Here is a 26,579-nt window from a genome sequence, read left to right on the forward strand (position 1 = left end):
TCTCCTACTGTGCATAGTGCTGGAGTCACCGATGGTGCCACAGTTTGAGAATCAGAGATTCCAAATGTAATTGCAGTTTCTGGCTGAGGACTGGTTGCAGAAAGAGGTGTTGTCCGAGTTAAAGGAGAAGTCTGTGACGCTGTGGTCAGCTCCGATGTGGCTTTCTCCTCAACGCTCATTGATGAAGCTGAAATTGAGGGAGTTGGAGTTGTCACAAGGGTGGCAGACACTTCTGGAGTGAGGGTTGATATCCTGCTCGTGGTGGTAGCTGGTGCTGCAGACTGGCTGCTTACCCCCTCTGTTGTGATTACTGCCTCCGCCACTGTTACCTGTTGACTTGTTGCAGTTGCAGTGCTTTCAGTGGTTGTGCTATACTGAGGTTTTATTACTTCTGGCTGAACAGTGATATCTGCACCATGTGTTGGGTAAATAATCACTTCAGATGCGTTGCTAGCTGATGTGGTTGAGTAACCCATGCTGCTGGAAGGAGGCATCTTTTCAGTAGTGTGTATAGAAGTTCCAGGTGGGCCTGGAACCTCAGTTGTAACATTTGTTGTACTGGTTCTCCCGACCGAAGTTAGAGTGGTCTCCGTAGACTTTATAGCAGGTTCCGCAGATGTAAAAGATGTTGTCTGAACCGGTGTAGAGGAAGTTACCGGGGGTTTAGAGGTAACGGTTGTCATCGTTGAAAGAGCTGTTGTTGGACCAGGAATGGTCATTGTTAACTGTGTTACTGCTGACGTCATTGGTGTGGTGGAGGATCTGTATGTTGCTTCTGTTGCTGGAGATGTTGTTGATGTTAAATAAGGTAAATCAGTTGTAGTTACGTTAATACCTGTTAGGAAATAAACATTTATTGTATCATTTATTGTTACTAATATCACATTCAAATCCCTATTCTTTATTGCTTTCATTTTGAGTTGCCATTATTTCCCCACTTTCATTGTTAGAAAAGGATTCTACATTCTTGTAGTTCTATTCCACTTATGCATTATGAATATAGTGACACGTTCTTTGTGGATAAATTAATGAAACGCACACCTTTTGACATCAACCATTTTAAATTTACGATAGACGTTAACTTAATTGCAAAAGGTATTGTAAATTAAAAGATCTGCATCGCTTTAATTAGTTTTAGCCTTGCTTCATTATGTTTGATATTTCTATGACAATATCATGTCAATGACCTGAATCACTAATATTAAATGAACTAAAGGGAATCAGGAAGACTTGCATCTACAGAGCACAATCACATTCCGTTCAGACATCCCAAAGCAGTTAGAGTCATAAAGTAACACAGTGCAGAAACAGGCCCTTCGGCCCAACTTACCCACACCAGCCAACATGTCCCAGCTACTCCAGCCCCATCTGCCCGCGTTTGGTCCATATCCCTCCAAAGCTGTCCTATCCATGTCTAACAGTTTCTTAAATGTTGGGATAGACCCTGCTTCAACTATCTGCTCTGGAAGCTTCTTCCATATACCCACCAACCTTTGAGTGAAAAAGTTACCCCTCAGATTCATATTCAATCTTTTTCCCCACCTTAAACCTGTGTCCTATATTCACCTACACTCTAGGAAGGGGATTTTGTGCATCTACTCAATCTATTACATCATGATTTTACACACCTCTATAAGATCACCCCTCATCCTCCAAGGAATAGAGTCCCAGCCTACTCAACCTCTCCCTATAACTCAGATCCTTGAGTCCTGGAAACATCCCCATAGATCTCTGTACCCTTTCCAGCTTGGCAAGATCTTTCTTATAACATGGTGCCCAGACCTGAACACAATACTCAAAATGAGGCCTCATCAACATCTTATACACCTGCAACGTGACCTCCCAACACTCTGACTGATGAAGGCCAATGTGCCAAAAGCCTTTTTGACCACCCTATCTATCTGTGACTCCACCTTCAAGGAAGGTTCTCATTCATGAAGTACTTGGTACTGTAGTCATAATGTAGGAATTGCGATAGTTCTTTTACACACAGTGCTCACACAAATAGCAATGCAATGATGCACAAATTATCCTCTCCTGTCATGTTAATTGAGTGATAAATATCAGCAAGGGCACAAGGATATCTCTCTCCACTTTTCATTCAGTAGTGGCACCTTGCTGAACAGACAATCTCAACCGAATATCTCACGAGAAAAGTTACATCTCTGATGATAAAGCATTCCCTAAGTGCTGCACTTAAACACAGGCCATGGATATGGAACTTAAGTCATAGAGTGAAAAAGTGTGGAAACATGCCCTTCGGTCCAACTTGCCCACAATGGCCAAAATGTCGAAGTTACACTAGTCCCACCTGCCCGCACTTGGTCCATATCCCTTCAAACCTGTTCTATCCATGTACCTGTCTAATGGTTTCTTAAACGTTGGGATAGTCCCAGCCTCAACTACCTCCTCTGGCAGCTTGTTCCATACACTTACCACCCTTCGTGTGAAAACGTTACCCCTCAGATTCCTATTAAATCTTTACCCCTTCATATTGAACCTATGTCCTCTGGATCTCGATTCTCCTACTCTGGGCAAGAGATTCTGTACATCTACCCAATCTATTCCTCTCATTATTTTATACATGATACAACTTGAAACTCAGAGGCAAGAATACAACCAACCAAGTCACAACAAAAGAAAAATAATATTTTCTTGTTCTGGTCTCACTTCTAAGTGGATTGGCATTGAGAAGGTGAAGTAGTCTGTGTAAATACAGGAGACAATTCAAAGCGTTAACCACTAAACTCTCATATAAATGGCCAAGAAATAATCAATACATTAGTTTTCCATTGTGAGTTTCATCCTTCATCTTAATGAATAATAGCCAAGAAAATTAAAATTTGGAGTAATATAAATTGAAACACTCACAATCCTCCGGATATACGCATCTGAGTGTGACTTCATCAAATAGCATGTTCTTTGGGCAATGTGCCATACATCCCTCTACCCTGCATGATAAAAATATAAAAGTTTATTTCTTCTCCCTTGAGAATAAGATCTTAAGACAATAGAAGCAGTTTAGACTACTCAGCTCTACAAGCTTGTGTTGCTATTCAGTATGATCATGGCGGATCTGCCCTCTGTTTCAAATTATCCCGTCTCATTCATCTAAATGTTGGTCAATGGGTCCATTATATCTACAGCCAATTCCTTTAATACCCTTGGATTTAAGCGAGTGGACAAGATCCATGTACTTTCTCTGTTTTTCTCTTTGATCTCTCCAGACCAGATACAAATCGCAGGTGGGTGAGAAAGCAGGTGATTAATCAACTGGTTTGCTTCAATCATTTGCCAACCCCTGGAAGGTCAAAGGTCTCGGGGACATGTTTCTCTTCCACGTTTCTTCAGGGGTATTTTGCCTCTGCTTGACATTTCCCTGCAGTAACCACCTGAGATTCAGAAATCCCAAAGAGTGCAACAGCCCACACATGACTAGACCATGCTTTGAGAGTGCTCCTGTGGGCCAACCTATCCACCACATTCAGAGTAAAGATTTGGTTCATGATTATTCCTCCATAAGGTGAAACAGTAATGGTTATGTAAATATATGTAACAAAATACAGTTATTAATCTAAGGTTAAAAACAGAACATAAAGGAGATACTTAGCAACATTTGTGGAGAGAGAAACACAGTTAACATTTCACAGGTTCCATTGACCTGAAATTTGTTTCCCTCTTCAAAATTCTTACCAGATTCACTAATTATTTCTATAATTATCTGTTATGATTCCAGAGTTTTAGACATTGCAATATTTTTTATTTAGATATATAATTTGTTATTTTGCCCTTCTAATAGGCAGTTATAACTAGGTATGTACTAAAATGTATTACATTAATTCGTGGCTCTTTCTTTAATATAAAACTTAATCTTCCTATCTTCATATAACAGTGGTGCAGAAGGTGGCACGGTGGCACAGCGATAGAGTTGCTGACTTACAGCGCCAGAGACCCGGGTTCGATCCTGACTATGGGTGCTGTTTGCACAGAGTTTGTACGTTCACCCTATGAACACGTGGATTTTCTACGGGTGAACTGGTTTCCTCCCACATTCCAAAGATGTGCAGATTTGTAGGATGGCTTCTGTAAATTCTCCCTAATGTGTACGTGACTGTTAATCAGCGTGGACTTGGTGGGTCGCAGTGCCTATTTCCATGCTCTATCTCTAAAACTAAAAGTAAACTAAATAAGGATATGAATCACAACATTGCAACAAAATGTGCCATCTGGTGGTAATGTAACGGATTGCATGACTTGTGAAAGAAGGAAATGCAGAGGCTGGTTTACACCGGAGATAAACACAAAACCCTGGAGTAACTAAGCAGGACGGGCAACATCTCTGGAGAAAAGGAATGGGTGATGTTTTAGGTCGAGACCCTTCTTCTGACTGAGAGTCAGGGGAGATGGAAGCCAGCCTCAAGAAGGCTGCCAACATCATCAAAGACCCACACCATCCTGGCCACACACTCATCTCTCCGTTGCCATCAGGTACAAGAGCCTGAAATCTGCAACATGACATCCAGGTTCAGGAACAGCTTATTCCCCACAGCCATCAGGCTACTAAATACGACATCAAACAAACTCTGAACTATAACAGCCTATTGCACTTTATCTGTTTATTTATGTGTATATATATGGTCTATGGTGTATAGGCACACTGATCTGTTCTGTATTTATGCCTACAATATTCTGTTGTGCTGCAGCAAGCAAGAATTTCATTGGCCTGTCTGGGAAACATGACAATAAACTCTCTTCACTTGACAATATGGAAGGGTATGGAAAATGACAGATCAATGCAGACGATGATCAAATAAGTGTAGAATGGTTTATTGTTGGCTGAGGGGAAAGTGACAACGAGGCATACAAACCAAAAATTAATCAGGAGGACAGTGAAACTAATCGGGGAACTAGGGTGTAGGAGGGACCGAGAGAGAGGGAAAGCAAGGATTATTTTAAGTTAGAGAAGTCAAAATTCATACCGCTGGGTTGCAACCCTTTACCCTGTATTTTTCAATTGACCAAAGACTTTGCTGGCAAACTGAAGGTGTTGATGAATTTAATCATCAAAGTTTGGCTTCACTTTATCACTGCACTCAAGATATGGTAAAGGTTCTTGCTATATCATGACATTTTAAAGGGTCTTGCCATGAATTTTTACTGTTGGTGGGCAATGTAACGAGAGGGAGAGGATCTTTGTCTTGCAGATATTGAGGACAACCCTTTTGTCATCAAGTCAATACTGGCTTGGAGTGTTACCTCTGAGCGATGCACATACACCCAGGCATCACTGCATTGTTAAGGGCCCGTCCCACTTGGGTGCCATTTGCGCGTCATTTACGCGACAGGCCAGTAGTGACTGTCGCGCGACCGTCGCGCGAAAATCGTCTAGCAGTACGACAGTCGCGCGCCAAGTGCCCCTGAGGGCCCTGCCCCCTTTGGGAGCCATTTGCGATGTAGCTCGTACCTAGTCCGATCTCTGTGGCAAGGACTTTTCCAGTGAAAATCACACATACTATGGTGAAAGTTTTCAAACCTACATGCTTTATACCCGGGTGGTCACGCGGTGCGGCGTACAAATGACGCGCCAATGGTTACAGACATTGACGCACGGTGACGCATAATAAATTAGCATAGGCAACGTTCGTGCATCACCGTGCGTAACCATGCATCACCACACACTACACGTATGCCGTCAGTACGTCAGCGTGCGCAAGGGATACATCACGCAGGTGGCGCACAAGGATTTTGAGCCTCACAAAATCCTGGGGCGCCACGCGTTACCGGGCGTCACTGCATACGCCTCACCACGCGCCTTGCGTGCGTCACGACGCGCCCACCAATTTTTAGCATGTCACGTAAATGACGCGCAAATGACGCCCAAGTGGGACAGGCCCTTTAGCTTGTAACTGGAATGAAATGCCTGAAATACTTGTGGGACATTTAAAACAAAGAGGCAACTTTACACAACTATCGGACAGAGCACAGAGGCGCAGTTAAGTTAGCTGTTTCTTATCAAAGAGCTGCAACAGGCCTAATAATAAATTGCCTCCTTCTACAATTCTATTATTATTTAATTTTCAAATCTATACTTTGAACTGCAAAACAAGAAAATTGCAGGAAAGATAAATACAGATTGGGGAATTGAAGGAAATTAACGTTGGAGACGAGCAGGTGCTTCTCAAGACTATGACCAGGAAGTTTTAAGGGCAGCAAATTATTTGAACAGATTAGCAAGGAAGTCAGTCCTTACAGGTGATGGAGCAATTAGTTAACATATCGGCTAGGATGAGGTATAAGGTTAAGTTGTTGGCAGATTTAGTAGGGATGTTGTCACGGTAGCTGGAGACTAATCTCAATGTTTAGGAAGAGTTTGTGAGAAGTGGCTCCAAAAAAACCGCAAGGTACGAGTGGAGTGCCAGATGGCACAGAGTTTTAGCTGAATGAGAGCTGATGCATACGTGGAAAGCACAGACACAAACACAAGAACAGCGTGATGCAAATGAAGGGGGGGGGGAGGAGAAAGGTGGGATGAGGGGAACAGGGTTGAAGAGTGGTTGGGGAGTGAACAAGTGCTCATATAAGCTGGTGAGTTTGATACAGGAGATGATGAATGTGAGAGGGGCTTGCAGAAACAATGGAAACAAAGGAAATGGTGGATCAGGATTTCTCTAAACAGTGGAAATGGGACATGTTGGATTTTGGGAATGTCTCCGTAGCATAATATGTGATTAATGAGGATTGGAATTATTTGATAGTTTTGTAGATCAACATCAAGAATAATAATTATAGATAAATTACATATATCAGTGGCATCAGTAGGTAGCAGCATGTAGGTTAATCTTTCAATCAGTTGTAGAAATCTGTATTTGTATTGTTAAATATGTTAATAATATATTGATAAATATGTTACTTTAAATATATTTCATGTTACATACAATAAAGCAAATGCAGAAATACAGTAAATCCTGAGATGTCCATTTTATAAAATACATGCACTTACGGTGATAAAAACTTGCAGGCTATTGCATGAGGGTCGCTGCATGTTTGGATGCAAGGACGGGTGCAGGCTTCATATCGAAATTCACACATTGTTCTGTACGGTATAACCAGGCTGCTTTCTGAAAGAAAATCCTCGATGTTAATATTGTGTATTAAATTCTGTATTTAGAATCTCTCACAAAATAATCAATTAATTATTCTACAAAGTAAATCAAATTCCTGTGCCCTGGATGAAAATCTCATTTCCTCACGTTGCTGCGCTGGCTGCCACTTCGCAATGACATCACTAGAAAGTATCACTTTGAATTCCCCAGGAATTGAGATAGGAATATGTCAAAAGTGAGGTAACCAGTCGATGAAGTGGGAAAAAAATCCGTATGCTATTATCAGTCTGTGCGGAAAGCTGGCCTGGCTTAAATGGAGAGGAATGTATTAAATTATGTAATTTGTTACATTTTTCACACCTCCAGTCTCAAAACAACCACCAGCCTGAGATCCAGGTGCCAATAGCCAGGTCAATGTTTAGTTTAAGGTACACAAAAATGCTGGAGAAACTCAGCGGGTGCAGCAGCATCTATGGAGCGGAGGAAAGGCAACGTTTTGGGCCGAAACCCTTCTTCAGACTGATATGAATCCCCTCCCCCCCAGAACGCACTGCCATAAAACTGCCACTTCTCCACTCCCCTGTCTCACTCCAATCTCTCCCCCCCTGAACGCACTACCATTGTCTACTCCAATGTTTAGTTTAGAGATATAGCGCGGAAACAGGCCCTTCGGCCCACCGAACCCGCACCGACCAGCAATCGCCGTACATTAGCACACTAGGGACAATTTTACATTGTCAATCAACCTACAAACCTGTACGTCTTTGGAGTGTGGGAGAAAACCAAAAATCTCGGAGAAAAAATACACCTGGTCACGGGGAGAACTTACAAACTCCAGCACCTGTAGTCAGGATCAAACCCGGGTCTCTGGCGCTGTAAGGCAGCAAATCTACCGCTGCACCACCGTGATGCCCAATGGTGGGTAAAATTCGGGTCAACAAAGGTGACAAAGTAAAAAATGGGGTAAGTTTCAACAATCAATGATTTAGCTTTTATGTGTTTAGGAAGGAACTTCAGATGCTGGTTTACACCGAAGATAGACACAAAATGTTGGAGTAACTCAGCGTGACAGGCAGCATCTCTGGAGTGAAGGAATGGGTGATGTTTTGGGTCAGACTGAGAGGAGAATTGTTGGACAGAAGTTGCCAGGAACTACTGAGTTTAATGAGGTTTTGAGCAATTATAACATTATACAAGATGATTATCCTTGTTGGAACATCATAGCGGCAGGTCATGCTGGTTCGAAGCCTATGCCAGAGCGAGCACACTCAATCGAGACTAGAACTTCAATATAAGATTTGTTGTATCGTGAGAAACATTGAGAATTTTGGACGAGGTGTAAGACAAAGTACAGTTTTGGTGCTTGGTTGAATTATTTTAGAAACCCTCCTTAAAAGAGCAAGGGAATTATTTGATATTCCTCATAATTCAATATTATTTAATATAGAAAATAGAATAAATACTATTTGAGGGTCCTTGCATTTCTGTGCAAGTTGAAGGGCATCTTACATAAAACTAAATGAATAATTCCTTCATTCTTTATGGCAACACAGAGCAAAGGAGACGCCTGGTTATTCTTAGTGTCCAGTGTTGTGGATGCGTATATAATGTTATCTGCTAGAGGAGGAGCACAACGTATTATTCAGGGCGGGATCAGAAAAAGCTGTAATAAGTTATGGTCCTTTTAATAACATGTCCTTTGCCTTGAGTCACCTAAAGTGTTTGAGGCCAGGTCTAGGGGTTGCTCCTCTGTCGCCTTTGCTCTGCCTTGCCATAAATAATGAAGGAATCATTCATTTAGTTTTATGGAAGATGCTCATCAATGACTTTCAAATATTTACCCATCTCCACCTTAAATAAATCTAACGAGGTTGAACAGGGTCGGATAATTTCAGATTCACTACCTCTGAGAGAAGAGGTTTGTATGGAGAAGGTATCATGTTCAGAGCAAAGAACGAAGAGGATGAGGAAAAGCAAAAGTCTAGAATGTTCTATAATGTTCTTGGTGTTATAGTCTTTCACACTATAATGAATGGGGAAGCATTGTGTGTGTGCATGCAAGAGGGTGTTTGCAGAGAACAAGAACACAAGATAAGAGCCTCCTTAAATGAATATGTTATTGTGTCCAGAGAATATATTGCAGTTTGGTTTGAACGATATTTTAATTCATTTTTCAAGACTGGCAAGGCAGGCATTTATTGCCCATTCTTAGCTGTCCTTAACTGAGCCTAATGGCGATTCACTTTCTTAAGATTGCTGCTTCTTGTGAAGGTCCTCACATAGTAGGGCTGGGGCAAGAGTTTGAATGCACTCAGACCCAGTGATGATGAAGGGCCAGCTATAATCAGCATTATTTGTGACATGGATGTAAATATGCAGGCAGTGGTGTACCCATGTACCTGCTGAGCCTGTCCTCATTCGTAGTAACTTTTATGGGTTAGGACAATGCAGACAAAGTAGCTAAGGTGGGTGACTGCAGCACACTTTGTAGATGATGCACGTTGCAGCTATTAAGAGGACTCTCGTGGTGTAGGAGATTAATATCCAGTGTACTGGACAGATGGGCTTGATGGTCTCAACCTTCTTCAGAGTTGATGTACTCATATAAACATAGAAACATGGAAAATAGGTGCAGTAGGCCATTCGGCTGATCATCCAAAGTCAGTACCCCGTTCCTGCTTTTTCCCCATATCACTTGATTCCGTTAGCCCGAAGACTTAAATCTAACTCTCTCTTGAAAACATCCAGTGAATTGGACTCCAATCACATCCAGACAAGTGCAAAGTACCCCATCACACTCTTGCTATGTTCCTTGTAAGTGGCAGAGAGACGTTGGAGAGTCAGGAGGTAATAGTCACTCACCAGCATTTAACCTGCTCATGTAGTCATTGTTTTTCACTGATAGTCTAAACCTATTTTAATGCACAAAATGAATGCCAGAGGAGATGCTTTTTCCCTGCGGTCATCAAACTGTATAACTCCTCCCCTTCTGTCATGGGGTAGACTGACTCCCCCCCCCCCCCCTCCCCAATCTTTGCACATCCCCAATTCTGGACTTTCTACTCAGCACTTTAATTTCATGTTTCATGTATTGTGTTGTGTTTTATGACTGATGGCAGACCAATTTAGCTCATGGGATAAATAAAGTTATTTCGTATCGTATTGTATCATCTCATATCGCAAATAATAGAACATTTGGCAGATTTTGATTATTTTTGCACATTTTCCCTACTTTGCTAAGCTTATGGGTTTTATTTCTATCGAGGCTGCCTGAACCAGTGAGTTACTCCAGCATTTTGTGTCTATCTTATGGGTTTCAGACTGCTTTTGCTCACATTTATTTCTAATGCCAGTTATGCTTGGATACCAACATGTCCCAACAATCAACAAAATGACTCAATAATAAGTTTAAATTAAATTTATAACTGTATCTACATAATACATTTAGCAGCAGTGCGCTTTCTGTTTAAATGGGAAATATAACATTGTGCAGTAGAAGTAAAAACTATTGTACAATGAATCCACAAAATATGGTTGCTCAGCATTTTTAGAATAATGTAATTACTATAAAAATATGAACTTTCAGAAACAGACACATTAAAATATTTTCCTTATCCGACTATGTAGACAGCTGTGCCAGTTAGAAGATATAGTTACAAGCAACTTCCGTGAACAGAACAACCTTTTCCCCTTTAGGGTATTAACTGACTCTTTATATGCAGAGGGTCATGGGGAAAAACCGAGGGCTAAATCTATGCAGCAACACAGCTTGAAGAGAGCATTGTTCTGATAGTTTTTGGTTGGCTCTCTTTGAGTAGTTTTAGTCTCAGTACAATATCCCTGACTTGCAAGGCATCTCCTTTTACATTCCATTGCTTCAGGATTATTTAGTTGCTTTTGTACCTTATAAAATACGTGGTATAATGAATGCTCCACAGTAAGAAAGCAAAGAGGCCCAGCCTTGTGCTTCACATGACAATATCTATTTGCCATATGTGAATCCAGCAGTTATTTTATAACCTCTATTACGTCGTAGGTGGAACAAAATGTTGTTTATCAATTTGTTTCCCACAGGGATGGGGTGTAAAGAATAACTCAAAGAAATCAAAACTGACAAGAACATTAAAAATAAATATTCACTGAAATATCTGTATACTATTTGGTATTTCTTGTGATAAATGACAATTAAAATAAATATGCATAGGAAGGAACTGAAGATAGACACAAAATGCTGGAGTAACTCAGAGGGACAGGCAGCATCTCTGGAGAGACGGAATGGGTGACATTTCGGGCCCAGACCCTTCTTCAGACTGAGAGTCAGAGGAGGGGGAAGATACAGAGATAAGGAAGTGTAAGGAACAAAATAAATATGTTGTTTCAAGTCATCCATTAAACCCAATTTCCATTGACCAGAATGTTAGGAATGTCTAAAGCGTCCAAAGCCAAATAAGAGAAATGTCATGATCTGGAATTTTGACATTAGCTGGAAATAAATCCTGACCAAGACCAGATATATTTTTGTTTCTCACCTCACTCTTCAGTTTTGTGAAGATTAATTTCTACACAACCAATTACTCTGTAACATGGCTACGTACATACAAGTTTAAAAAAAGGAAAACGGAAGATCGTTTTGGGCGTTGAAAGAAGCCAAAATTTTAGCACTTTAGCACCACTAAGCTACAACCTACATGCAGATTTGCAATGAAGTAATCTGGAAATTATATTTAAGATAAAAATGTAAGTGAATTACATTATGTAATATTAATACAATAATTGTTTGTGATTCACCCCTGATTGGATGGTTTAATATTTCCACTTCTAAAGCACCACTGGTATTTGATTTTCTTTCTCAGTCACTTTCAAGTCATTTTCCAGATGCAATCCACACATTTTATTTGTAAGATGAGAAATACTAAGAATACACTTGATGTGATTGCTCCATTACACTATTGTTCAGTGCATTTAATGGAATTACTAACAACATGCACTAAAATTAACTGCAACCAGTTCATATTATATTGCCTTTTTTGAAGCTTCAATTGTGTATTTAATTTGTGATTTTGTAACATTTAAAAGTTCTGATGAATAGATGAGTGTTGAGATATTTGATATCAGGTATGCAGCAAGGTGGGGTTGCTACAACCAGCTTCATTCTTTCGTTTGTTCTATATCTCTCTACATCAATCTATATCTCTCATTTCTCTTTCCCCTGACTAGTCTGAAGAAGGGTCTCGACCCAAAACATCACCCATTCCTTCTCTCCGGACATGCTGCCTGTCCCGCTGAGTTACTCCAGCATTTAGTGTCTATCGTCAGTTGAAACCAGCATCTGCAGTTCCCTCCAACACATTTATTCTTCCCACACCAGGTTTTCTGCTTGATATCTCTAGCCACTCCAGCTAGATAATAGGCAAATGTGGAAACACTGCGAGGACAGGGAACTAAGTTCAGGTTTGTTCAGATACAACCATGTCGCTAAATAATACAATTGCTCTTCCTGCATTCAATCTTGGTCAGCTGAAAGATTGCAAGGGTGTATGGTTTGCTATATCATGTATAATGATATAGTAAGCGCCTTATATGTAGGCAATAAGCCCTACTGCAAGCATAAAAATAAGACACATAACATCAGACCTGGCTGGAATAAGTATGTAGCTGAGTATCATACTGAAGCCCGTGAAGCCACCAAATCATGGGCTATGGCAGGTAGACCCAGACAGGGGCCTGTGTTTGAGCACAAGAAGCTCACTAATGCAAGGTATAAGTATGCTGTTCGCTTCATCTGTAAAAATGAGCAAGCTATGAGGGCTGATTCCATGGCTAAGAAGCTGCTAAGTAACAATGCTACAGATTTTTGGAAGGAAGTGAGAGCTCTTAGCAGTTGCAAAACATCTCTACCATGTACTGTAGATAGAATCTCCGGAACAGCTAATATCGCGGAGTTATGGCGACAACATTATAGCACTTTATTCAACTGTGTCCAAGGTGACTTGTATAGGGTGGAAAATATTGAGAGTAACGACTCGATGGTGATTATGTCACATGAGGTGTATCATGCCATGAACAAGCTGTCCAACAACAAAACAAGTGGCTTGGATCATATCTCTGCTGAACATCTTAAGTATGCGAGTATGAGGATAGCTCCTCTCCTAGCTATTTGTTTTACTGGCTTTATGATTCGTGGCTTGTTACCAGACTCAATGTTGTCTGTCCTGTTAGTGCCGGTCATTAAGGACAAAGCTGGTAAAGTAGGCAGCCTTAATAATTACAGGCCCATAGCTTTAGCCAGCATATTGTCAAAAGTCTTAGAAAAAGTTCTGCTGGATAGAATAAATGAGTTTGTTAACTCCACAAATAACCAGTTTGGCTTTAAAGCTAAACATAGCACTGACTTATGCATATATGCCCTAAAGGAGATTGTAAACAAATATAGAGGCAAAAACTCTTCAATCCTTATGTGCTTTATTGATGCTTCCAAGGCCTTTGACCGTGTTAATCACAGAAAGCTGTTTGGTAAAATGAGTCAAAGAGGGGTGCCTGAATACATTGTTAGAATTCTGGCCTACTAGTATGCCCACCAGACTATGCAAATAAAATGGGGCAATAGGGTCTCAGCCCCATTTGGGGTTAGCAATGGTGTTAGACAAGGGGGAATTTTGTCCCCAGTTCTTTTTAATCTATATATTGATGATCTGTCTAAACAATTGAAAGCCTGTAACACTGGGTGCGTGATTGGTAATATTTGAGTGAACCATATTATGTATGCAGATGATCTTGTGGTCTTTAGTCCATCTAGCGCTGGTCTCCAGCAGCTCCTTACTATATGTTCCGTGTATGGTGTGGAACATGACATTAAATATAATGCTAGTAAGAGTGCTGTTATGGTCTGTAGAACCAGAGGATAAATGCCTAAAATATCCTGTTTTTAAATTGTCTGACAACAATCTTAGTGTCCGTAATAAGATAAAATATCTAGGGCATATTATTACAGAACAAATGACAGATGATGAGGATATTTATAGGCAACGACGCATGCTGTATGTACAGGCAAATATCCTCTTGCGTAAATTTGGTGCGTGTGCAGATGTGGTGAAGATGTTGCTATTTAGAGCATACTGCACACCACTCCACACTGCGCACCTGTGGTCGAAATATTTAAAGACAAGTATGCAGAGACTAAAGGTGGCATATAACGATGCCATGAGAACACTGCTAAGGCAACCTAGATGGTGTAGTGCCAGTAATATGTTTGTGGCTGCAGGAGTCAGTACTTTAGAAGCTATCCTAAGACACCACATGTATAAATTCATTTGCAGGATAAATGACTCTAAAAATGTGCTTATTGGGGCCTTGACCAACATAAGGGTTAGCACAACACGCTACGAATCCCAGTTGTGGAGACACTGGTATCGTTGTCTCGTTGTAGGACATTGATCATCTTTTAATCTGGATTTTTAACTTAAGTATTGTGGGTTTTTTGTTAAATATAAATTATGATGTTTTTATGTGATATACCATGATTTTATATATATTTATGATATTTGATATGCAATGCATTTTTAATGTAATGTTGCCCCTTGTCTGGACCTCGAGTCCGTAATAAAGTTGATTATTATTATTATTATTATTACAGTAACATCAGAAACCATTTTCGGAATTACTCAAACAAAAGGGATAAGGTTATTTTGAATCGGACAATACCGGCATATTTTAACGTGAATGTCATGAGTGAAATATTATTGGGATTCATGATACCAGTAAAGGGGACAGTAAAGCGGTAACAGTGGCGCTGCGGAAGAGTTGCTGCCTTACAGCGAATGCAGCGCTGGAGACCCGGGCTGCGGAAGAGTTGCTGCCTTACAGCGAATGCAGCGCTGGAGACCCGGGTTCGATCCCGACTACGGGTGCTGTCTGCACAGAGTTTGTACGTTCTCCCCGTGACCTGCATGGATTTTCTCCGAGATCTTCGGTTTCCTCCCACACTCCAAAGACGTACAGGTTTATAGGTTAATTGGCTTGGTAAATGTAAAAGAGTCCCTATACAGGTAGGATAGTGTTGATGTGCGGGGATCACGGGTTGGCGTGGACCCGGTGGGCCGAAGGGCCCGTTTCCACGCTGTATATATAAACTAAACCAAAACAAAACTAATTATAGGACACGTTTTCAGGACATTCATGAAGGAAACCCAAATGGCATTTATATTTATTACAATTACTCAAAACAGCAAAGTATCCTGAGGTCGTGTTCCTTGAAAAAATGTAACTACACGATATGACTACTTCATTCCATAAAATAGGCACATTTAAACATTGGGACATTTTCCACAAATAGAGTTATCCCATCACTGATATTAAGGCCTTTTTCAAGTTAGTTTTGTTTCAGGAAGTTTTATATGCCCGTGGTCACTTACCTTCAACCCTGAAGCTACTTGAGAGCCTAAATGATTCTGAATACTCATATTGAACTACTTTAACAGCTGATGTTGTCAGCGAGATGAAATATCCCTTCCTGCTGTATAATTCAAACGTGCTATAGCCTGGGATCCAGTTGCTTTGGTGATGAATGAATGAAGCAGCTTCATGGAAATGCTGGTTGTCTTCCCATTGCTCCAAGCGTAGATTATCACTTTCACCAATGTGTATGAAGTAATTTGGTCTTTCAGCAGACTCAAGGGAAACAACAGGCAATCCTGTAACATTACAACAATATATAAATCAATTTCTGGCTGCTCAACCATAAAATTAGGTTAAAATTGTTCAAAATACCATGCAAAACGGTTTAGGGTCTAGCATTGAAATGTAAATATCCTGCAGCTAGAGTACCGTTACACGTTCAACATGGATATAAAAATTGATAAAAGCGTTTTGTTTTCTCTAGGGCTCCATGTAAGTACAACCAAGCAAAATATATATGCTAACCAAATACAATCATATCACTTACATAGAGGAAAATCTTTCAAGATAGTTTTATCAATGGGTTCGACGAAATATCTGAGAGAGATCTTATAATGTTTGTAGAATCGCAAACCCCAATTGATAAAACAGCATCTGGCACAGATAAATTACCAACAGCTGCCAAATGAACACTTAAGAATGGTCCAAGAATCATCAATGCATTAGAGAAATTAACTGCATGACTCTTGAGTCAAAAATGATAAATAAGACAGTAGTATCTGATGTTATTAATGCTTACACCAGCTAAATGCTGTGCTATTTCAATTTTGGAATTTTGCTTTACTATCAGTTTCTTTTTAGTTCAATGTTTTCTTCATGTTCTCCTGGTTGAAAGCCAACCTACTTAAAATTGTTTGTTATATTTAACCACAGAAATGCTTCTCATTGACAGAATTAAATACAAGATTAATTTGCTATTCTAGACGATGCAATCATTTTAAATTTGGCTTCCCAGTATGATGGGGTTTTTTTTTTAAATGGATCACAATAATAAAGTTCCGTAAAGCTAGAAATGTGAAATGTGAAAAAGAAAACAATATCACTAATTACAGTTTATAGGCTGTCAATTTTAATGACATTTAATAACATATGATGAGCATTTGTTGGCACTGGGCCTGTACTCGCTTGAGATTAGTAAAATGAGGGGGGACCTCATTGAAATGTACTGAATAGTGAAAGGCTTGGATAGAATGGATGTGGAGAGGATGTTTCCACTGGCTGGAAAGTCTAAGACTAGAGGTCATAGCCTCAGAATTAAAGGACATTCCTTTAGGAGGATGGGGAGGAATTTCTTTAGTCAGAAGGTGGTGAATCTCTGGAATTCTTTTCAACAGAAAGCTGTGGAAGCCTAGTCGATGAATATTTTTAAGGCAGAGATAGATAGATTCTTGATTCGTATGGATGTCAGGGGTTATGGGGAGAAGGCAGGAGAATGGGGTTAGGGGAGAGAGAGATAGATCAGCCATGATTGAATGGCAGAGCAGACTTGATGGGCCGAATGGTCTAATTCTGCTCTCATCACTTATGACATCATAAACCTTCAAATAGCCTATTAGCCACAACTTGTAACTTCAATCGAGATGTTTAAACAAGTGAATATATGGCCTTCTTTTATTATGTTTTTATCACCAGCTAATCTTCTGAAACTTCCCTTATCTGTCGATAATAAGATTGTAGAAATAATGTAACAAAAAAACTTTGGACTCAACACCATGTCATATCTGTGCAAAGCAAGAACAGTCAGGTTTCATTCTTTATGGTAGAAAGAGGTTCTCCCCTCCCTATGTCTGTATTTATCATGCGTTACTTTATTTTTTCTTTGCTTGATGCAGAAAAGAGTTAACTTCACCTGATCCGATGAATCAGCTCAAAACTATACACATTTACGTCAAAATCAAACTCAACAGTCAAAAGTTTTTCAAGATAAGGCTAATACAGTGCGTTCAGAAAGTATTCAGACCCCTTCACTTTTTTCACATTTTATTACGGTACAGCCTTATTCTAAAATGGATTTTAAATTTTTTTTTTATCATCAATCAACACACAATACCTCATCATAAAAAAGTGAAAACAGGTGTTTAGAAATTTTTGCAAAGTAATTAAAAAGAAATAACTGAAATTTTACATAAGTATTCAGACCCTTTGCTATGACATTCAAAATTGAGCTTCGGTGCATCCTGTTTCCATTGATTATCCTTGAGATGTTTCTACAACTTGATTGGAGTCCACCAGTGGTAAATTAAATTGATTGTACATGATTTGGAAAGGCACACACCTGTCTATATGTCCCACAGTTGACAGTGCATGTCAGAGCAAAAACCAAACCATGAAGACAAAGGATTGTCTTCATAACAAAAGGACCACCGAGACAGGATTGTGTCGAGACACAGATATGGGGAAGGGTATAAAACAATTTCTGCAGCATTGCAGGTCCCAAAGAGCACAGTGGCCTCTGTCATTCTTAAATGGAAGAACTTTGAAACCACCAGGACTCTTCATAGAGCTGGCTGCCCGGCCAACTGAGCAATCGGGGGAGAAGGGCCTTGGTCAGGGAGGTGACCAAGAACCCGATGGTCACTCTGACAGAGCTCCAGAGTTCCTCTGTGGAGATGGGAGAAACTTCCCAGACTATATCTGCAGCACTGCACTAATCAGGCCTTTATGGTAGAGTGGCCAGACAGAAGTCACCCCTCAGTAAAAGGCACATGACAGACCGCTTGGAGTTTGCCAAAAGGCACCTAAACAAAATTCTCTGGTCTGATGAAACCAAGATTGAACTCTTTGGCCTGAATGGCAAGTGTCACGTCTGGTGGAAACCAGACACTGCTCATCACCTGGCCAATACCATATCTACGGTGAAGCATGGTGGTGGCAGCATCATGCTGTGGGGATGTTTTTCAGCGGCAGGAACTGAGAGACTAGTCGGGATCGAGGGAAAGATGAATGGAGCAAAGTACAGAGAGATCCTTGATGAAAACCTGCTCCAGAGCGTTCTGGACCTCAGACTGGGGCAGAGGTTCACCTTCCAACAGGACAACGACCCTAAGCACACAGCCAAGACAACGCAGGAGTGGCTTGGTGTCAAGTGTGTGAATGTCCTTGAGTGGCCCAGCCAGAGCCCGGACGAATCCGATCGAATATCTCTGGAGGGACCTGAAAATAGTTGTGCATCAAAGCTCCCCATCCAAGCTAACAGAGCTTGAGAGGATCTGCAGAGAAAAATGGGAGAAATTACCCAAATACAGGTGTGCCAAGTTTGTAGCGTCATACTCAAGAAGACTTGAAGCTGTAACCGCTGCCAAAGGTGCCTCAACAAAGTACTGAGTAAAGGGTCTGAATACTTATGTAAATACTATTTCAGTTATTTATTTTTAATTACTTTGCAAAAATATCTAAACACCTGTTTTCGCTTTTTTATTATGAGATTGATGATTTTTTTTTAAATTAATCCATTTTAGAATAAGGCTGTAACGTAACAAAATGTGGAAAAGCGAAGGGGTCTGAATACTTTCTGAATGCACTGTATATGAAGTATATTCTTTGGATAAACTGTCACATATCAGAAGGGTCTCGACACAAAATGTTGCCCATTCCTTCTATCCAGAGATGCTGCCTGTCCCGCTGAGTTACTCCAGCATTTTATGTATCTTCATTGTAAACCAGCATCTACAGTTCCTTCCTAAACATATCAAAATCCACTTTCCAAATAAGAGGATAATTAAATCATCTGATTGAATGTTTTCATAACATGTATTCTGTGTAAAGATGAGGTGGCAGATCTTAGGAGTGGAGGGTGATGTGGAGTGCTAAAACATTTGAAATGTTTTTGCAGATTCTGAACAATTCACTCCATTCCAAAAAATTCGAGGGCATCCAAATTTCCAGTTTTCAGAATTACTGAAAGTTTGCAATAATAAACATTGTCCATTTTTGATTTTTGACCTCTGTAGTTGTTTTTTCTATTGAGGTTAATGTCAAGCTCGTGACAAATCTTAGTTTAGTTTAGAGATACAGCGCAGAAACAGTCCCTTCAGCCCACCGACCAGCGATCCCTACATACTAGTGCTATCCTACACACGAGGGACAATTTACAATTTAACCGAGCCAATTAGCCTACAAACGTGTGCGTTTTTGGAGTGTGGGAGGAAACAGGAGAAAAGGGTCTGAAGAAGGGTATCGACCCAAATCGTCACCCATTCCTTCTCTCAAGATATGCTGCCTGAGTTTCTCCAACATTTTGTGTCTATCTTTGGAGAAAACCAATGCAGGTCATGGGGAGAATGTAGTCAGGATTGAACCCGGGTCTCTGGCGCTGCAAGGCAGCAACCCTACCGCTGAGGAAGAGATCGACAACTTTATCCTGATTGGGATAGAGGAATCCAGTGCACTGTAGGCACCAACACTGGGGATACCTAATGGACTTAGTTATCACAGTCTGCGTCCACGTGCTTTCATTAATGAGCAGCACTTTATTTTATGGCATCGAACTATCGGTTACATCTTTAATGTTTACCAAGAGCTGAGTGAAGGTCAGCTCTGAAGTAAACAAGGAGATTGAAATTAAATCACTTTCAATCTGCCATTTTTGTTGGGCAGCTGGCATGAAGGATGAAGGTGCGATCTCACACTCCCACACCCCCATTGCAAATCTGTGCTCAGCTCCACGGTTACACCTATTCGCTCATGCTGTACAAAAACTGCTACTTAACTTATTAAACTATTTAGCTTTCATAGTTTAGCTTCAACTTTAACAGTTATGTATGAACACAGCATGAAGCTGTTATGGGGATGAGCATTTCCATAACTTCTACTTAGAACTCTTGCAATAACTTATATTTAAATTGTTATATGATTGCAATATATAACTATTAATTTTCTTGTCCAGATATGGGCGTTACATAAAATGTCACATCCTGCTGAATAACAATCTCTGGGTAATATTCTGTGTATTAACCTTTAATAGGATTTACCACCGCAAAAATGGCTGAATAGAAAAAAATATACAGGAGACTTAATCCAAATTATACAGTGGCTGTATCTCTTACTTGGCTGTTTGCCCGTTTTGAATTTTGTGAGGCTGCAGTACATGGAATCTTAAACACAGATTCACTGGAATGAAAAAAAATACCCTTCAACTACATTCACTCACTGTTAATATGGCATTATCATTTCAGCAAAAATATTTCATTTTCTCCATGTGTTTAGATCATGACCAGAGACCTTTAGTTTCTTTTCGAGATACAGTTTGGAAACAGGCCCTTTGGCCCATCGAGTCCGCATCAACCATCCGTTCATACCAACTTCATGTTGTCCCACTTTCCCATCTACTCCTTGCATACTGTGGAGCAAGTCCACTAGAGATGTCTTAACTGAAATTTCATCTTCCTGTTGTACAATTAGAGCGAGGGGCAAGGCAACTGGAAGTAGGAAAACTGGATGATGAGAGAAATTGAGGCTCTGGTCAGAAAAAAGAACAAGACATTGGCCATGTAAAGGCAGCTGATACCAAATGTATCCTTGGAGTGGTTTAAGAGACTGAGGAGCGTACTCAAGATGGAAGTTAGGAGGGTGTATAGTGGGCAAGAGATAGTTCTGTCAGATAAATTTAAGGAGCATCCAAAGTACATTAAGGGAAAGAGAGTAACCAGAGAGAGAACTGGGCCCCTCACAAAGCAAAGCAGTCTTCTAAGTGTGGACCCCCAGTGGATGAGCAAGGTTTTCAATGAGTATTTCTCCTCAGTTTTTACCATGGGGAAAACATGAAGGCGAAGGAACTTGGAACAGTTAACGGAGATGTCTTGCAGAATTATGGTGAAGTGGGTGCTAGATGTCCTAAGGCGTATGAAGGTACATAAATCTCCCTGGCCTGATCAGGTAGATCAAAAGGACACCATGGACGGCTCGAGAAGAAATTACAGGAGCATTGGCTGAGATATAAATCATCATTAGACACAAATGAGGTGCCAGATGACTGGAGCATGGCTAATGTTGTGTGGCTAATGACCAGGGAGATCCGCACTCTTCTCAAGACCAGACAACATGTTGAACATTTTCGGCGACCTGTAACGACCTATGACGGGTGCTGGCAGTCGCCGAAAAAGTCGCGTAAGTGGGACAGGCCTTTATGAATTTGATTGAATTCTTTGAAGAAGTAACTAAAAAGGTTACACGTGCATGGTCGTAGATGTTGTCCATACGGTCTTAAGCAAGGGCTTTGATAAGGCTCTGGGAGATTAGATCGCAAGGGATCCAGGGAGATCCAGTTGACTGAATACAGAATTGGCCATGGAAGGAAGCAGAGGGTGGTGGTGAAAGGGTGTTTTTCAGACTGGAGACGTGACTAGTGATGTGTCTCAGGAATCAGTGCTGGGCCCATTGTTGTTTGGGGTTTACAACAATGATGTGGATAAGAATATACAAGACATGATTAGTAAGTTTGCAGATGATACTAAAAGTAGTTTGTATCGTAGAAAGTGAGACGAGTATCAAAAATTACAGCAGGATCTTGATCAGCTGAGCAAGTAGACTGAGGAATAGCTATTGGAGTTTAATGCAATAAGTGTTACATTTTAGGAAGTCAAACCAGGCAGGATCTTCACAATGAATGGTAGGGCATTAGACAGTGTTGTAGAGCATTTGATCTAGGAATACGGGTACGTTTTTCTCCGAAAATGGCGTCACAAGTAAATAGGGGGTAAAGAAGCCTTTTGATACATCAACCTTCATCAGTCAAAGTATTGAAATAAGAGGTTGGAATGTTATATTACAGTTTGTACAAGAAATTGCCGAGGCCACATCTAGAGTGCTGTGTTCAGGTTTCAGTTCCTGCTTTTGGAAGGATGTCATTAACCTGGAAACAGTGCAGAGAGGATTTACAAGGATGTTGCCAGGTCTTCGGGGCCTGAGCTATTGGGAGATGTTGAGCAGGCTACGGCTTTATTCCTTGGAGTGCAGGAGGCTGAGGTGTGATCTTATAGAGGTGTAAAACATTGTGAAGGAATAGACAGGGTGATTGCACAGAGTCTTTTACCCAGGGTTGGGGAATCAAGAACCAGAGGGCATAAATTTAAAGTGAGGGGCAGATTTAATAGAAACTATCAGAGCAAATTTACTGCCAAAGAAAGTAGTTGAGGCAGATGCTATAACAGCATTTGGGGACAACTACATGGATAGAAAAGGCTTTGGGAGAATGGGCCAAAGTAGGACTAACTTAGATAGGGTATTTTGTTCAGCATGGTCAAGTTGGGCCGAAGGGTCTGTTTCCATGCTATATGACAATTATTAAAAATCAAAAATGTGCAGATGCTGGAAATCGGAAATAAAAACATAAGATGCTGAAGAAGGTTATGCTGTTGGTCGGGAAGTGAAGATGTCTGAACAAAAATGCCTGGCTTTCTGTGCTTTCCCAGCATTTACTCTTTCTGTATTAAAGCTATTTTCAATTAGTTAAAAACAAAAAGAAGCCAACATCATCTAGAACTAAAACGAAGAAGTACTGGATGAAGCGTGTCCATTAGGACACAATGATGCCAAATGGGGAACTGCAAATAGATTAATCAGCCATTTTTATCCACAATAACTAAAAATAAAGACCTTCTACCTTGTTGAATACTTATACCAAAGCAAAGGCGATGTATTTCATACTCATATATTTGACAAGAAATATACAAAATCATTTGGCCATCCATTGCATTTTTCTAATTGAATTTGAAAAATGCTCACCTGATTGTTTTGCTTTGTACAGTCCAGGTGTAATCATGAAATTCATCAAATTGTTCTCTCCAGCATTGTCGATTTGCAAAGGTAAAATGCTCCCATTGATCCTGTTGCTTGCAATAACTGTGTCATTCCACATGTAGTTTATGAACATATAGGGGCCTTCTCCAAGATCTGAAATTATTCAAGTGTAACTTAAAATACTATATCCTTACAGTTTTGGTGAAACTAAATGTAAGAGAACGATACATTTAAGTACAATTTTCCTCTTCTCTCCCACCCAACGTATCCAAGAGTAGCTTCTTTCTTTGTTCCCACATTAAGCTGTTCCACTCCTGGGTGGAGTAATTCATAGAGACATGATTGGAAAGCCCTCGAACCTTTCAGGACAGTAAAGGTTTGAGGTCCCCCGACTTTAATGTCACCCCAGTCTGCCACCTGTTAAATAAAAAGAAGCAGAGGATGAAACGTTGACATGATTTTTAATGGTCCCTGGTGTGGGATAGTTGGGTCAGCAATAGACCATACTAGACCAAGTGCAGACCCGTTGGGTCTGTTTCCCCTACGGCGTTTGTGGGGGGGGGGGCTGCGGCATCACACTCACATTAACCACCCCCCAAACACACAGGTGGGGGGAGGGGGGTTGAGAAGAGGGGAGGGAGGGGAGAGGAGGAGGAGGAAACGGGACAGATTTGGGAGGGAAAGGAGAGCGGGGTAGGGGGTGAGAGAGGGGGATGGGGAGAGAGATGTGGGGGAGGGGGGGGATGGGGAGAGAGGGGAGGAGTGAGGGAGAGGGGTGGGGGGAGAGAGGGGAAAGAGTCGGGAGGGAGAGTGGAGGGGGAAGGGGGAGAGAAGTGGAAGAGTGGGGAGGGAGGAGGAGAGGGGTAGGGGGAGTGATGGAAGAGGGACAGAGGGGTAGGGGGTAGGGGCGGGGAGAGAGGGAAGGGGGTGGGGTAGAGAGGGAAGGGGGGTGGGGGAGAGAGGGATGGGAGAGGGAGAGGGAGAGGGCGAGGAGAGAAGGGGGAGAGAAGTGGAAGAGTGGGGAGGGAGGGAGGGGTAGAGGGGTAGCGGGAGTGGTGGAAGAGGGATGGGGGAGTGATGGAAGAGGGACAGAGGGGTAGGAGGAAGGGGGCGGGTGGAGAGAGGGAGGGGGTGGGGTAGAGAGGGAAGGGGGTGGGGGAGAGAGGGATGGGTGGGAGAGGGTGAGGGGTGAGGAGAGGGAAACATAGAACCATAGAAATTAAGTGCAGGAGTGGGCCATTCGGCCCTTCGAGCCTGCACCACCATTCAATATGATCATGTCTGATCATCCAACTCAGTATCCTGTACCTGCCTTCTCTCCATACCCCCTGATCCCTTTAGCCACAAGGGCCACATCTAACTCCCTCTTAAATATAGCCAATTAACTGGCCTCAACTACCTTCTGTGCCAGTGAATTCCAGAGATTCACCACTCTCTGTGTGAAAAATGTTTTTCTCATCTCGGTCCTAAAAGATTTACCCCTTATCCTTAAACTGTGACCCCTTGTTCTGGACTTCCCCAACATCTGGAACAATCTTCCTGCATCTAGCCTGTCCAACCCCTTAAGAATTTTGTAAGTTTCTATAAGGTACCCCCTCAATCGTCTAAAATCTAGAGAGTACAAGCCGAGTCTATCCAGTCTTTATTCATATGAAAGTCCTGACATCCCAGGAATCAGTCTGGTGAACCTTCTCTGTACAAGAATGTCTTTAAGCATTGGGCATTGTGACATCACACGTTGGAACGTTCACCAGGGGCTGGGGCTCCTGCAAAGGCATATGTAAATGAATCCATTCCGATTGGACATATGTGAACATTGGGCATTGTGACAGAAAGAAAAGTGAAATCTCTACCGAAATGGAAAAGATGTCGGCGATTCTGCGTCTGGTTTCGGCGTAGCAAGGAATCAAAGGAAGAAAGGCAGCCGGCAGCCGGACAGACGCTGGCAGGCACACAGTTTTATATATTAACTAGACCAAGTGCAGACCCGTTGGGTCTGTTTTCCCAACGCGCGTTTGTGGGAGAGGGGACTGCGGCATCACACTCACACTAACCACCCCCTAACCACACAGGTGGGGGGAGGGAGGGCGAGGGAGACTGGGTGTCATTGACATCACACGATGGAACGTTCACCAGGTGCTGGTGCTCCTGCAAAGGCATATGTAAATGAATTCATTCCGATTGGACATATGTGAACATTGGGCATTGTGACATCACACAATGGAACGGTCACCAGGGGCGGGGGCTGGTGCAAAGGCATATGTAAATGGATCCATCCCGATTGGACATCTGTGAGCATTGGGCATTGTGACATCACACGATGGAAAAAATCAAAAGGACGAAAGGCAGCCGGACGGCCGGACGCCGGACGGACTTTGCGGGGGGGGGGGGGGGGGGGCTGCGGCATCACACTCACATTAACCACCCCCCAAACACACAGGTGGGGGGAGGGGGGGTGAGAAGAGGGGAGGGAGGTGAGAGGAGGAGGAGGAAACGGGACAGATTTGAGAGGGAAAGGAGAGCGGGGTAGGGGGTGAGAGAGGGGGATGGGGAGAGAGATGTGGGGGAGGGGGGGATGGGGAGAGAGGGGAGGAGTGAGGGAGAGGGGTGGGGGGAGAGTGGGGAAAGAGTCGGGAGGGAGAGTGGAAGGGGAAGGGGGGAGAGAGGTGGAAGAGTGGGCAGTGAGGGGGAGCGGGGTAGGGGGAGTGATGGAAGAGGGACAGAGGGTAGGGGAAGGGGTGGGGGGAGAGAGGGGAGGGAGGGGGAGAGTGAGGGGTGGGGCAAGGAGATGGAGAGGGGTGGGGTAAGGGGGAGTGGTGGAAGAGGTACAGAGGGATAGGGGGAAGGGGGTGGGGGAAGAGAGGTAAGGGGTGGGATAGAGAGGGAAGGGGGTGGGGGAGAGAGGGATGGCATGGGAGGAGGAGGGGAGAAGGGTGAGGGGGGAGGAGAGGGGCGGGGGAGAGATGTGTGGGGGTAGGGGAGAGAGGAGGAAGAGTGTGGAGGGAGAGGGAAGAGTGGGGAGGGGGAAGGGGGTGGGGAGAGAGGGAAGGGTTGGGAGAGAGGGAATGGGAGTGGGGAAAGAAAGGGATGGGGTTGGGAGGGGGAGGGGGAGGAGAGGGGTGAGGATAGGGAGAGCAGAGAGGGTGGGGGAGGGGGAGGAGAGAGGGATGGGGAGGGGGAGAGAGGTGTGGGGGAGGGGCAGAGGGAGGGGATGAGGGAGATGGGGTAGAGGGGTGGGTGAGAGGGAAGGTTGGGAGAGAGAGGGATGGGAGGGGGAGGAGAGGG

General features: G+C 42.3%; 1 protein-coding gene across 4 annotated transcripts in view; it reads right to left on the bottom strand.

Moving 5' to 3' along the window:
- Window positions 1-26,579, bottom strand: part of otogl (otogelin like) — a 148,907-nt gene that overhangs the window by 35,173 nt on the left and 87,155 nt on the right. For all 4 annotated transcript variants that reach the window (XM_033038224.1, XM_033038222.1, XM_033038225.1 and 1 more), the window contains 5 exons: window positions 23,280-23,447; window positions 15,515-15,793; window positions 7,001-7,118; window positions 2,872-2,951; window positions 9-835 (listed from right to left, as the gene is read on the bottom strand). In XM_033038224.1, coding sequence (XP_032894115.1) covers window positions 9-835; window positions 2,872-2,951; window positions 7,001-7,118; window positions 15,515-15,793; window positions 23,280-23,447 — 1,472 coding nt within the window. The remainder of the gene's footprint in view (window positions 1-8; window positions 836-2,871; window positions 2,952-7,000; window positions 7,119-15,514; window positions 15,794-23,279; window positions 23,448-26,579) is intronic.

The sequence above is a fragment of the Amblyraja radiata genome, chromosome 19, assembly GCF_010909765.2.
Source record: "Amblyraja radiata isolate CabotCenter1 chromosome 19, sAmbRad1.1.pri, whole genome shotgun sequence".
In the NCBI taxonomy this organism is placed as follows: Eukaryota; Metazoa; Chordata; class Chondrichthyes; order Rajiformes; family Rajidae; genus Amblyraja; species Amblyraja radiata.